The sequence below is a fragment of the Cnephaeus nilssonii genome, assembly GCF_951640355.1.
Source record: "Cnephaeus nilssonii genome assembly, chromosome: 5".
NCBI lineage: Eukaryota > Metazoa > Chordata > Mammalia > Chiroptera > Vespertilionidae > Cnephaeus > Cnephaeus nilssonii.
This window is the reverse complement of record NC_137076.1, coordinates 55,536,582-55,549,827: the sequence shown is the minus strand read 5'-3', so window position 1 is coordinate 55,549,827 and position 13,246 is coordinate 55,536,582. Positions and strand designations below refer to the sequence as shown.

General features: G+C 38.9%; 1 protein-coding gene across 1 annotated transcript in view; it reads left to right on the top strand.

Moving 5' to 3' along the window:
• ARHGAP10 (Rho GTPase activating protein 10) overlaps positions 1-13,246 on the top strand; it is a 265,531-nt gene that overhangs the window by 144,007 nt on the left and 108,278 nt on the right. Inside the window, exons 12-13 of the mRNA XM_079771261.1 lie at positions 499-544; positions 2,512-2,577. Of these exons, the coding sequence (XP_079627387.1) occupies positions 499-544; positions 2,512-2,577 (112 nt within the window). The remainder of the gene's footprint in view (positions 1-498; positions 545-2,511; positions 2,578-13,246) is intronic.

The window sequence follows — 13,246 nt, the reverse complement described above, 5'->3', positions numbered from 1 at the left end:
ATAACTGTGTTCAGCTGTGTATTTACGTGGCAACAGTTAAGGTACTGTGTAGTTTTTTCAGGTGCTATATATGCCTTGCACATAATGGGGAGGCGTTAGAATTCTTAGAGGCATCCTGGAGTGATCACCTATCTATTTCAGATGTGGTTATTTACATTATGGGCCCGAGTCATCTCTGTATTAAGTAAAAACCAGGTTTTAGAAAAAATGAGCTTCACCTTACGGATCAAAATGCAGCAATGTCTTTGTCCTTCTAGAGTTGTCAGGCTCAGGCTGAGCATTTCATATTCGCATGGACTTTCAAGAAGTTCCCTAAGGATCGTGATCCCTTCACCTTGTTTTTGCTCCCTCAGTGAGAGACGGAGTAGGCTAGCTGTCTCTACATTAGAGCATATGATGGGAATTCCCCAATACTAGTGTACTTTTTGCAGGGTCCTAGGTGTGCCTACATTTTTATTGATTTGTTAAAAATACTGTTTCTCCTTTTTTCTCTCTTAGCTGCTCCATAGTTTTAATAGAGCCATCATCCCAAGACCAGAAGGAAGTAAGTGCTAATTTATAAAACGAACTGTTTGCCTCCTTTTTCCATGAATGTCTTTGTTTTCATTACCGATGCCAGACTGTTGCTGGGTGCTCACTCTCTGCACCCCTCTCCACGCTAGCCCTCCAGATACTATGTGTATTTTGCCTTATCCACTGGCGACCTGTTCAGATTTTCCTGGGCTTTTGTAACCCTCATTGATCCCATCTCTGAGCATTAAAATAAATTAATTCTCCACAATAAATTTCTCTAAAAACCCTAAATATATTCTGTCATTCACTTTGATATTTATTCTTGTAGCCATACACGAACACATAGGGGTGTCAGGGGTGCATCTTCGTAAGTTCCTGTTGGTAGGAGCTGCTTATCAGGTCTCTTATTGGCCACAGCTCCCTTACCCTTGATACCCTTTATCCTTAGAGTCTCTGCGTGTGGCTCCACAAATAACATATCATGGCCCCTTAGAAAAGAACAATGACCAAACATACTCAGATATTCTAGGACAGTGATTTTCACATGCATTGTACGTATGCACTAGAGGAAAATGAAATACTGCTTGGCTCTGTAGTCTGGATTTTACTGAGATAAACCAAACATGGTCAGATTTTCTAGATTCTTTATGAATTTACTTTTGATATCTTTGGAGAAATTAAGACTGCATTTATCACATGTCCACAGTTTGGAGATTATGTCACATAACGTACAATTTCAGAATTACCATGATGTGCATATCACTTGAGCCAGCATATGAATAAAATGACATCTTTTCTAGCCTGGCGCTGGAAAGGGACAGTGTGCACGCAAGGTTGTAAATGTACTGCAGCATCTTCTTAACTTCTTTCTGCCCTCCCTCCTCCTTCTCCTTTCCCTCTTGTCTTTCTCCCCTCCCTCATCCCTCCTTCCCTCCCTTCCTTCCTCTTTTCTTTCTTTCTCTCTCCCCTCTTTACCTACTTTCCCCTATCTCTCTCTTCTTTCTCCTTCTCTCTTTTCTTTCTTCTTTTTTTTAAAATAGAGAAATGGAAACATGCCTTTAAAAAAGTTTTGCCAAACAGAAAGAATCACTCGCATTTTCTCAGCAAACCACTGCCCGATTTTCCTCATTAAAATTATTTTCAAGCTTAGCATTAAACCTGCAAAATTTGTATTCATGGGTTGTTCATGCTATCCCTGCTGAGAGGCAAGAGTTAGCATTACTTATGTTCCCTAGTTATAAATGCAGAACTAAAGTATTTGCTTTCCCTGTTTTCATTTTGACACAAGAATTATCTTTTATTAGGTGCTGAAATATGCCAGCCTAATCCGTAGGCAAGAGTCTGTATTAGAAAAAAACTAATATTATATTTTCAAAATAATCTACTATACGAATCATCTGTTCTAAATTCATTGTGAAAACAATAAAATATTAAATGCTTAGAGCATGGAATGAAATATGAAATTCTTTTTGAAGCTCATGACCCAAATAATGTTTTCAAAAAGTGTTTCTTAAATATTTTCCCCTAGGTTTTAAGAAAATAGTGTATGTTATTTCTCCAACTGTCAAGTAATTTTAAAACCTTTCCTCATATATAACTTTTTAAAACCTCCACTCGTATATAATTAAAAAAAAGCTGTTGTTGGAATTTTGGCAAAATTAACTATTAACTATTTCCATATAGCTTCCCTTAAAGGTTTTGTATCACTTTCTTTTCCATTGTTTGATGTAAGTTGTATTTATTAATATAAATATTGTTTTAAACTGGAAATTTATTGATATTGATAGTAAATGGCCTAATAGTCCAGTAAGCACTCCTCTAAATATTTGAAATTGTCATTTACATTATTTAAACAGGGAATACATGGCTTTTGGCTTTCTTTTTCTTAATAGGAAAATAAAAATTAAATTGAGTTTAAATAAATTTTCTTGTTTTTGTAAGGAAGAGAAATGTAAGTAATTAATTGTGCCCTTCATGTTTTATCACTATTTCTTTCAGGTGCACAGTTGGATAAAATGGGATTCACAATTCTCAGAAAGTGCATCAGTGCAGTTGAAACACGAGGTAATGTGATTGTCTGAGTCATTTTATTCATGAAAGGTGACAGGTATGTGAAATCTGAGAGATGTTTGAAATGCTCATTGCATGGTTGAGTGTCGTAAAGGGAAATACATAGAAGAAAGGGCACATTCTCCGTGTCAGAAATTCCGTTGTTCATTTATGGTGTCAGGATGGGGCTTTCTTTTTCACTTACATACTCCTCCCTGCACTGAAAAGGAGAATTATGGAAGAATCATCAGTGTTGGACTGCCAATCTTAATCACCTTTTGTTCATGCACTATTGAGATATTCCCATCTTCCATGGTCATGTTGGCCTCCATCGAAAAAATAAGCCTCTTTGGTATCTCATTTACATATAATAAAGTTCATTGACTTTAGCGATACAGATGGATGAGCTTTGACAAATGTATACAGTTGTAGAACCACTACTGCAATCATAGATTGCTCTCTCTCCTCAAAATTCCTTTGTGCCTCTTTGCAATCAATCCCTATTCCTTCCTTGGCCCTTGGCAATCACTGAGCTGCTTTTTTGCACTCTAGTTCTTTTTAAAAATAGCATTTTATATAAATGGATTAATGCAGTATATATATAGTCTTTTGAGCCTAGCTTCTTTATTTGACTTAATGCTTTTGAAATCCATCTTGTTGGGTGTATCCTTAGCTCATCTTCTTTTTATTGCTAGGTAGACTTCCATGACATGGATGAACTGATTTTGTTTATCCTTTAACATGTTGATAAATATTTGGGTTGCTTCCATCCTAAATTGAAGGGAAGCTAATCCTTTCCCCAACCAAAAGTCCACGGGCATTTCTTTACAGTCCTTAAGGAAAAACAGGGCTGTGGCACTTTGCAACCCTTCCAGCCAACTTCAGAGAAACTAACCATTGAGCAATGCAAACGGGTGTTTTGTAGGTTAAATTTCTTTTTGTTAAGAGACCTGCTGAAGTACTGGAATGCTGAGAACTTAATTCACTTTCATGCATGTACATCTGAGATCAACTTTGGATGACTTAGTGAGATGAAGCATTGCATTCGTGTTTTCTGTCAAAACAAGGCCTTTGTCATATACAAGCCAGGACTGCTGCCTGTGAAATTAGCGTGGAGGATACGAGCTGTTCTATGATTTGGGGATTTGCCCACCAATTACAAAGACCTCAGCCACAGAGAGCCTTTTCTCCCAAACTCTGTTACAGTGGCCATTGAGGCTCTGACAGTTTTCCTTCATGTCCACCTGCGCCAAAGTTGAGCTGACAAATGTCTTCCTTCTCCTTGTGCTTCAAAAATTTCCAGACTTCAGAAAAATCCTGTGATTTTCATATCTCTCCTTATTCATGTTTCTGTTCTTCCCGAGCCTCTTAAGAACCTTAATTGTATGACTCGCATGTTTATTATTTTGGTAATTAAATTCTTTCCCTAAAAGTTATATTTTATACATTTTCTGAACAGATAAAAATCTGTGTAGAACTCTTTCTGGTTGATATGTGTAGCTTTTTGGAATCTTATGAACATTGAATAGAACATGCAGGATGGGGCAAGAGTAGGTTAGGTTTACCATTGTTTGTGTAGAAAATAATGCAATAATTAATGATAATACAAGAATAAACTCTGTTTTGTGTATTCACAACTGTAAACCTACTCTTGCCCCACCCTGTATATATTAGAACCTGTATATATGGAATGTATTTTTATTATAAATATATTAAGTTGTTGGATTCTTTATTTTTTAAACAACACCCGAGGATATTTTTTACATTGCTTGTTTTAGAGAGAGTAGAAGTGAGGTAGGGAAGGAGCGAGGGAGGAGAAAGAGAGGGAAACATCAATGTGAGAGAGACACATCGATTGGTTGCCTCCCAAATAAGCTCTGATAGGAGCCGGGGATTGAACCTGCAACCCAGGTACTTGCCCTTGGCTGGGAATCAAGCCCAAGACCCTTCAGTTTGCAGGACAATACTCTAACCACTGAGGAAGCCGGCCAGGGCTGGATGTTTTTAACAGAAGAATGAGTCTATACTTTTTAAATTAGGTTTTCTCATTTAAATATTAAAAAACATTTTTTTTCAAATCTTTTGTTCTCTAAGGGCTTCCATTACTAAAGCCTTTTGTTTTTAATGGATTAATAGACTAAAAATAGAGTTAAAGAATCAACTGTCAGATGATATTATTAAAAATAATGAGGAACATTAGAGAATCTCTGAGGCTTTTTATGCTAAATTTGGAAGCTCTTTCAAGGAATTTGGTCTTAAATTTGGATTTCCCCCCAGTCAGCTGTAATTGCTGCTATTGATATTTTTTTATGCTGCAGGTGTTGTTGTCTCACTGTTACAGAGAACTGGAGTAAATCAAGCCATGCTCGGAGAGTTTGGAGTCACACTTTATTCACCGGTGGGCTTAGAGAAAATGAATTCAAATTCTAAGCAAGGCTACAAGCAGAACTTCCCTTTTCATTAAAGAGCCAGCCCTATGTGCACTTAGTGGTTATCTCGCTGCTGGCCTTGAAAACAACACAGTTCTATCCAATTGAAAAATGCACCTGGCATGGCATTGAAATTATGAGCATATCTAGTCTCTGGCCTACAAGGTCAGACAGCTAAGTTTATCTTCCTCATTATTCAAGCAGGCTAAAGCAGGCTAGATAGCAAAGTTATTTTTTTAGACTAAGAGGCCGTCTAAGAAAAACAGAGAATTCCAAACAGTAGTTTTACAAAATAGGGGTTAGCCTTCTCATCACTTTATTTCATCAGTCAGAATAAAGCTAGTTTATGGTATTTCCTCTAACAAGAGACCCGCAAGTCTCTGTGGTTTAAAATAGCAGGACTTACTTTTCTCTCAGGTATGGGTAGGAGGGCTTTGCTTATCACTGATACCTGGCCTTAGAGGTGCCTGGTCCATTTTGCAATCCAAAGAAGTTAAAGGTTCCTGGTGCTGGAAGGTGGGGGGAGGGGAGGGCCTGCGGTGAGAGCAATGTCCCTGGGACCTAACTCAGATACAGAGAACAAACTGATGGTTGCTAGAGGGGAATGGGTTGCGGAGATGGGAGGAAAAGGGGAAGGAGATTAAAAAATGCAAACTTCCAGTTATAAAATAAGTCATGGGGATGCAATGGACAGCAGAGGGAATAGAGTCAGTAATTTGTAATAATTATGTGTGGTTACTAGAATTATCGGGGTGATTCCTTTGTAAGGTATATAAATGTTGAACCACTATGTGGTACACTTGAAACTCATACAATGTTGTACGTGAAGTATAATAATAAAAAAAAAACACCTTAAAAAACAATGGTCGAGACCAAAGAAAGGACAGGAGAGGATTGTGGGAGGAAGGGTGACACTGTTATTCTGAAGGAGGTTTACTTATTCATGAACTGATAAGCAGTTGTCAGGCTTAAGCTCCAAAGTGGTGAGATAAGATAGGCATCTTGGAAAGATTCTTAACCTCTGGGACTCTTGATTTCTAAAAGAATGTAACTCGGAATTTCATTCATGCTGTCTACCTCCATGCATGTTTGTGAGGATAAAGAGCTAATTTTTGTACATAGTAGATATTCATTAACTAATATTTGTCCTCTTTCCATCCTTCCCCTGAATTCTTTTAATTGTGAAATGTCCATGTTCTTCCTTTAACAACTATATTGCATGGTGTGTTCATTACATTTCATGTATTTATCTTGTTTCTGAAACTTGACGATTTCCTTTAAGTGGAGAAATGTCTTAGTGCTTGCCTGCCTCTTTTCATTTCTAAATTTGGTCCGTGTCTTACACATATAGTAAGCAATTGCTTTCTATTTGAAGTTTTCAGAGATTTGATTAAAATGGCACCTTAGCACTATTGTGTGTCCTAACAGTTTGTAAAATTATTGGAAGAATTTATTCTTCTATACGTGGTTGGAATTAGTACTTTCAAATAACACGAAGGATTGGTTTTTACTGCTTTGTCAGTTTGTCAGCATCTTTCTGCATTCTGGGTAATATTTTAGATATCAATAGAAAGATGTATCATATTACATGTGGAAGAGTCTTAATGGTTTCAGAACTTGGGAATTCACTACCTAATTTACTTAAGTAAATAACTCCCCTTCCTAAAAAGGAACCATCTCCCATACCCAGTACATTGTCTTGTTCTGGAATTGCAAGACACCTAGTTTTTCAGGTACTTGCATTATAAAATATGCAAAAACCAAGGAAGACGCTTTGTTCTTAAAAACTTCTTTTAGTTGCTATTTTTTAAACAGTCATCATGATTTAAAATTAAATCTGTATGCAATTTTTGTTTATGAAGTTTCCCTTAAAAAATCTTCCATATGGGAATAATTTGAATATTCACTTTAATTTCTAGAGTATGGTATTAAAATGTCGGTCTAGGCAAGCTGTCAGTTATCAGGTTCAGCCTTGTAACAAGCTGTGAATTCCTGGGCTAGAAGTAGGAAGCCACCTCTAAGATGTGACAGTCTTTGATTTGTCACATGTAAAAGTGAATTTCTCTTTCTTTGAAAAGTAGTTTTAGGTTTCTGGAAAATCTTTCTGAAGTTGGGTTGAGGATTTTCCTATTTCCAGAGCATTTCCGGAATTATATGGGGTCTCACAATGGGTCTGGAAGAAGATAATAATGTAGAGTTTTAGTATTAATCTTTGTGGGAGGGAAGATGCCCAAAGTGAACTCACAATATATTTTTCCATGATTGCACATTAATCTTAAATTGCCAAGGGCAAATTACGTGCAAAATGAAGAAAATAAAGAACAGCTGTCCTCGGGAAATTTTACAGCCAGTAAATGAAAGTTTTTTGCTCACTGTCTCTTTTTTAATCATAATATAATGGGTGTGAGATGAGTGTGGGTGGATACAGAGGACAGTCTTATGTGGGAGGAGGGAGCTGGGGAGTCTTGTGGTGTCTGCAAAAATGCATATGCAAAACCGAAATACTAAATCCAGGCTAGTCGGGACTGATTATTCATTTTCTCAATTAGTCATCTTATTTGCTTTAAGAACAGATAAGTTTCCAAAGCTGTTAGCTGCCAGATGAATGGTTGAATAAGATTAATAGGGACAAATCGTTCAACTGTCTTGCTACAGAGTAGGCATGCTAGATTTTGTGTGTTTGGTTCAAATTCTGATGAGGTCCCTGTAAGGCTCTGAAGCAGTGTTCGCATAGTGGTGAAGAGCGTGAGCTCAGAACTCAGCCTTGTTTGGAAGACTTATTAACTCTACAACCAAGTTAGTTACTTAACCTCTCCGTGTCTTGATTTTATCATGTGTAATAGGGGCTAAATGTAGTATCTCCTTCCCAGGGTTGTTGTAAGAATGCTTGAAGCATTGGCACATATTAAATGGTCAGTAAATGTGAGTTGCTTATTTAGAGATAACTCTATTAGGTGAGGCCAACTATAGTTTAAGTAGTCCCATTATTGTTTCAAGAGTTTGGGAGCACTGAGAAACTTTGCTTAGTTTTTAAAAACGAGTAAGTTACATAGGGAAATAAAGCACCTAAGTTTACTGTCTCTAGTAACTCTACGTGGCTCTTGTAACCAGCAGCAAAATTACCTGGTTTGGCATTCAACCTTCTGTTCCTCAGTGTCCTGTGGACACTGGAGCAGTCACATGGCCAGGGGACAGTGAAGAAAAGGGAAGAGGGTCAGCAAGTATGATCTCAAGTTGTCCAAAGAAAGCTATCCTCCAACGTTGCCTAAAATGGTTTAGTCCCTGATGCCACAGCTGCTGAGTGGAGGCAGGTGGCAGCAGGGAGACACGGTCCCACGGTCCGGCCTTTTATAATGTCCTGGTCTGTAGAGAGGGGATGACAGGAGCCTCCTTGACTTTGAGTCTCTTCATTGATTTATATAAGTAAAATTTTGTGACGACTTAAGCTACATGAATGATGAATTTGAAAATAAAACATGCCTTGATTTAACTGTCCCCTCCATCCCATCTTGCTTTAATTACTTACCTATTCCGGGACATGCACATGTTAAATGGGCTTTAGTCAACACTTTCTGGATGTTTCCTACAGAAAAGAGATTAGAGGAAAAAATAGTGGAGATATGGTTCCTTTTCTTAAAGGGTAGCTTCAATGTAGTTGCAAGACAGTAAAGGCTTTGAGATTTTATGCTGCTTTTATAGATTTTCTGCATCGTTTCATGAATACGGTCGAAGACACAAGACTCCTGGGCTATAGAGGAAGGTCAGCTTACTGCTCTCACATAGTAGGTTGCGTTATAGGAGAACTCTGAATTTAGGAAGCAGATTCTTCTATAAAGGTGGGCAAGCATGTTGGCTCTTTGCTCTAGTTGGAGACACCCATCTCTGTTTTCTAAAATTGCACGTGAATCTGCTCTTTGCTCCAGAGGGAGATGCTGGAGTAGATGGTGTCTGCCCGCTCTGAGTGCTGCTGGCCGAGGGGAGTGGGTGGGTGGTACGATATGAGCAGATGCTCTGTGAGCAGTGGAGGCCAGTGTGGCAGATCCCAGGTGCTGTGCTGTGTGTCTGTCTTGGTCCTGTGGGCAGTGGTAAGACACTGACAGGTTTGAGAAGCAGTGTGTTCAGATCTCTGACAGGAAGTGGAATGGATGGAAGTGGTGGGGCTGCAGGAGATGGAAGGTGGGATCACTGGTTGGGTTTTAGAAATGATGTAGGTCATTGGAGAGAAGAAGGGGGACATCTGTAAAGATTTAAAAAAGAGAAATAATGCAGATGAGAGATGATGGAGGTTTAAACTAAGGCATTGGCAATGGAAAGAAGAGATGGATAGGAACAGAGACTTGGCAGAAAAACAGAATCCGTGACCTATGGATTGTAGGGGGTAAGTAAAAGTAAAAGTAAAATTGGACTCGGAGCTTTCCAGCGAAGGTAATTGCCAGCATCTTGAGCCAAGACAGAATGCACGAGGAGAGATAGGTTTGGGAGGAATATACACTGGTTTTGTATATCCCGAATTCTAGGTACCTGTGACATTTCTTTTGGAAGTAGAATGAAGGCAACAGGAGAGATGGTGGGTATCATTTTCAGAGAGGTGAGGTTTTGAATGTCAGGAAGTCATTCAGGAGGATGGTGAGGTAAGAAGGCAATGGAACAAAAGGAAGAATATGGGGATCTTTGTGTTCAGGGAAAGAGAGGAAGAAGAAGAGTGGACACATAGGACACGAATGGTTTCGTGGTTGTGAAGGCGAGATGCTGGAGAATAGCCAGGTTGTACAGGTTGTACTTCTTATGTGTTGTTCCCACAAGAACCCTATGAGACAGTGGCATTTACGTGAGCAACTGAGGTGAGGAGACATGATTTGACTTGTATAAGACTCAGAGCTAGAAAGTCTCCTGACAGAAACGCAAATCTAAGACTGAGCTTTTCATGCCAGTGCTTTCAGCCACAAGGAAAGCGAGGAGATGGAGATGCAGCAGGCTGATCTTCTGAGGATGTTGACGATGGACAAAATAAAGAGAACACACATTTTCAAAGAACAGAGGAGGTTTGAAACTGTAGGCAATAGGAAAGGGAAGTGGGGAGGGAAGATTTAAGTATCTCTGAAGTGCTCCTCTAGCTTTGGGATGAAGCCATTCTGAAGTTACACCTACCTGTCTTCTTTCCATTCCAACTTAATCAAGGACCTCTGCAGGTGCATCATCCGCCCAGGAAAGAATTGCTTGCTTTGCTGGGAATCTCTGCAACACTGTGGGAGGTCTCTTAGTGGTAGACATAATGACGAGTGGAATCTGCATCTGACAGTATTTTAAATCCTAATATGCAGCATTTTCCGAGTGTTCTGTGTACTCTAGCTGCCAAATCTTACGCAGCTCAGGAGGTAGTTGAGCAGGTATATCTTATTTATTAGGCCTTCAGTGCAGATGAGGAGTCTACGATTCAGAGCAAGTTAAGGGTAACCAAACAGAGGCTGTGAGATCCTCCTTTCCCTAAGGTTCACACTGAGAGGAAGGCTGAAGGCCACATCGAATGCGTTGTGGCTACAGCCTCTGTTAAATCCTGGGACAGCAAGACATCTGACAACTGGAAGAAGTTTGGGACCCCAAGTGTTACAGAGAAAGAGGAAACTCCTTGTTATTCTGTAGCTTGCCTCCAGTCCCAGTCTAGGCAGCCTGCCCACGGGCTTGGGTGGTTATACAAGGAATGGCAACAAGTCTAGGGTTTTCTGATCTGAAGCAAAAATACCCTCACTTGTGTTGGTTAGAAACTGGAAATGAAGCCAGCCACACAGAGCATTGGGAATATATAGTCCATTCTGACCCATACAAAGGTAGAAGCTAATAAACCAAACACTATTTGTATTTGGACATGAATTTGAGATGAGACTTAGAGTTAGGTATAGATTGTGTTTACGGAGTCCTGAAATCACCAGTACTTCCAGAAATACTGGGTCGGACCTGGATGTGGATATTTGCTTTTTGCTTTTTCCATATTTATCACATAGCCTGGGATGGGCAGCAGTAACAGAAGTAGATGTGGCGCAGCCACCCTCATGTGCCATGGGGTTGGATTTCTGAGCTCAGTCTCTGGTTGGTCTGGATGTGGGAAGAGAGGTTGAATGAAATCATAAGCCCTTTCCTGACAGTGGGGAAACCATTCATCATCATGCAGATGTGGATTTATATGAAAAGAGTCTGAAGGCCAACCTGAGAGTGAAAGCAACACTTCGCAGGAAGGGAAAATGCAGATTGGTTCCTGGCAGATAGAAGCTCTCTGTAATGTTTTTCTCTCCGCAGCCCAAATAATTATGATCCAGGGGAGAAATTCCAAATGTTATTGGTGAGCAGTAATTTTATATTTTCCATGAGTCATTCATATTAAATGAACGTTGACTCTCTTCCCAACATGTGCTTTATTTTATGAAAGTGGGCTGTCGACTACATGCCTTGGTTAGGATAGGATGACTTTTATGTTTATTGTGCCTAGCTATTTTGATATTAATTTTGAATTTTATGCTCAGTTAAAGCTTAGAATGAGTGTATGGTATGTGGGGCTGATGCAAACGCTTTACAAACATTACCTCCTTTAATTTTCACAACAACCCCATTCCTCCATTCACCTCATTTATCAGGTAAAGAGACTGAGACACAGGGAGACCGAGTAACTTGCCAGGTCATACAGTTGGGAGTGGTCAAGTTGAAGTTTCCAGGCTATCAGTAACCTTAATCTGTAATAATTTATATCTTACGAACTTAACGAGTTTGTGTCTCCACGATGTATATAATATATCTACAAAGTTTAAAATATTACTCTCATTTTGGGCTTTTCATCTTTGTATAGCTATAATCTTCTAACATTCCCAGTGTGTAGAAATCATCTCCTACCTTGCTTTGTATAGTACTGAGTGCATTGTATGTGTTGAAAGCAATGCATTCTTCTTCCAAAGTTTCTATAATACAATACCTTAAATACATCATGCTGAATGGTATGTCCCTTTGATGGAATAGAGGAATCATTTTGGGGTCTGCATGCTTATATTGAAAAATAATTTAATATGAACACACATTTTTGGCAGAACCTTAAAATGGTATGAATTGCCCAGTGTCTTGGAAGGATGTATGCCTATGAACCTGTTTATTTTTATGTCACTCAGCACAGTGGGTAGCAGGGGAAGTGCTTACTGGACTCAAGTAGACATTTAAACATAGTGCCTGTTGAGGATTAGTTATTCACCTGTGTGAAGAACACATTGGGAAATTTTTTGTAATTCACCTGTGACCCGAAACAATATTCATGAGTCTCATCATTGCTTCCTTTTAGTCACCTTTATAGCTTATCATTCTGCACCTTTGTGTTTGGTATTTCCCCACAAATTTTTCCTGATCATTTTACCTATAGTGCATTTTTTTTCTTTTATTTTCAAGAATCTTTCAAGATTGGTTAATATTTATAACTATATAAATATATAATTCTAAAACACATTATAATGATATCATTTTATGCATATGTAAATATTAATCATGTTTGTTCATTCCATAGCCTGTAGGAGAATTTGTCTTTGCAGTGCTGGTAGGATATGTAACCTGTATTTGTATTTATGCATACACATGTATATATATGCACATGTGCCCCATTAGTAATGACATGCAGCAGACTTTTTTAAAAAAATAATTCTTTATTGTTGGAAGTATTACATATGTTCCCCTTTTTCTCCAATTGATCCCCTCCAGCCCGCCCCCGCCCCCAGACCTTCAGCACCCTATTGTCTGTGTCCATGGATATGCATACAAGGTCTTTGGTTGATTACTTTCTATCTACCCACCACCTCCTCCTTCCCTCTGAGATTCCTCACTCTGTTTCATGCTTCCATGTCTCTGGATCCACTCTCTTCGTTAGTTTATTTTGTTACTTAGATTCCACATATGAGTGTGGTCATGTCATACTTGCCTTTCTCTGACTGACTTACTTTACTTAGCATGATACTCTCCTGGTCCCTCCATGCTGTCTTAAAGGGTAAGAGATACTTCTTTTTTACTGCTACATAGTATTCCATGGTATAAATGTGCCTCAGCTTTTTTACCCACTCATCTACTGATGGGCACTTGGGCTGTTTCCAGATCTTAGCTATTGTAAATTGTGCTGCTATGAACATAGGGGTGCATACACTCTTTCTGATTGGTGCTTTGGGTTTCTTAGGATATATTCCCAGAAGTGAGATCACTGGGTCAAATGGCAGATCCATATTTAATTTTTTGAGGGA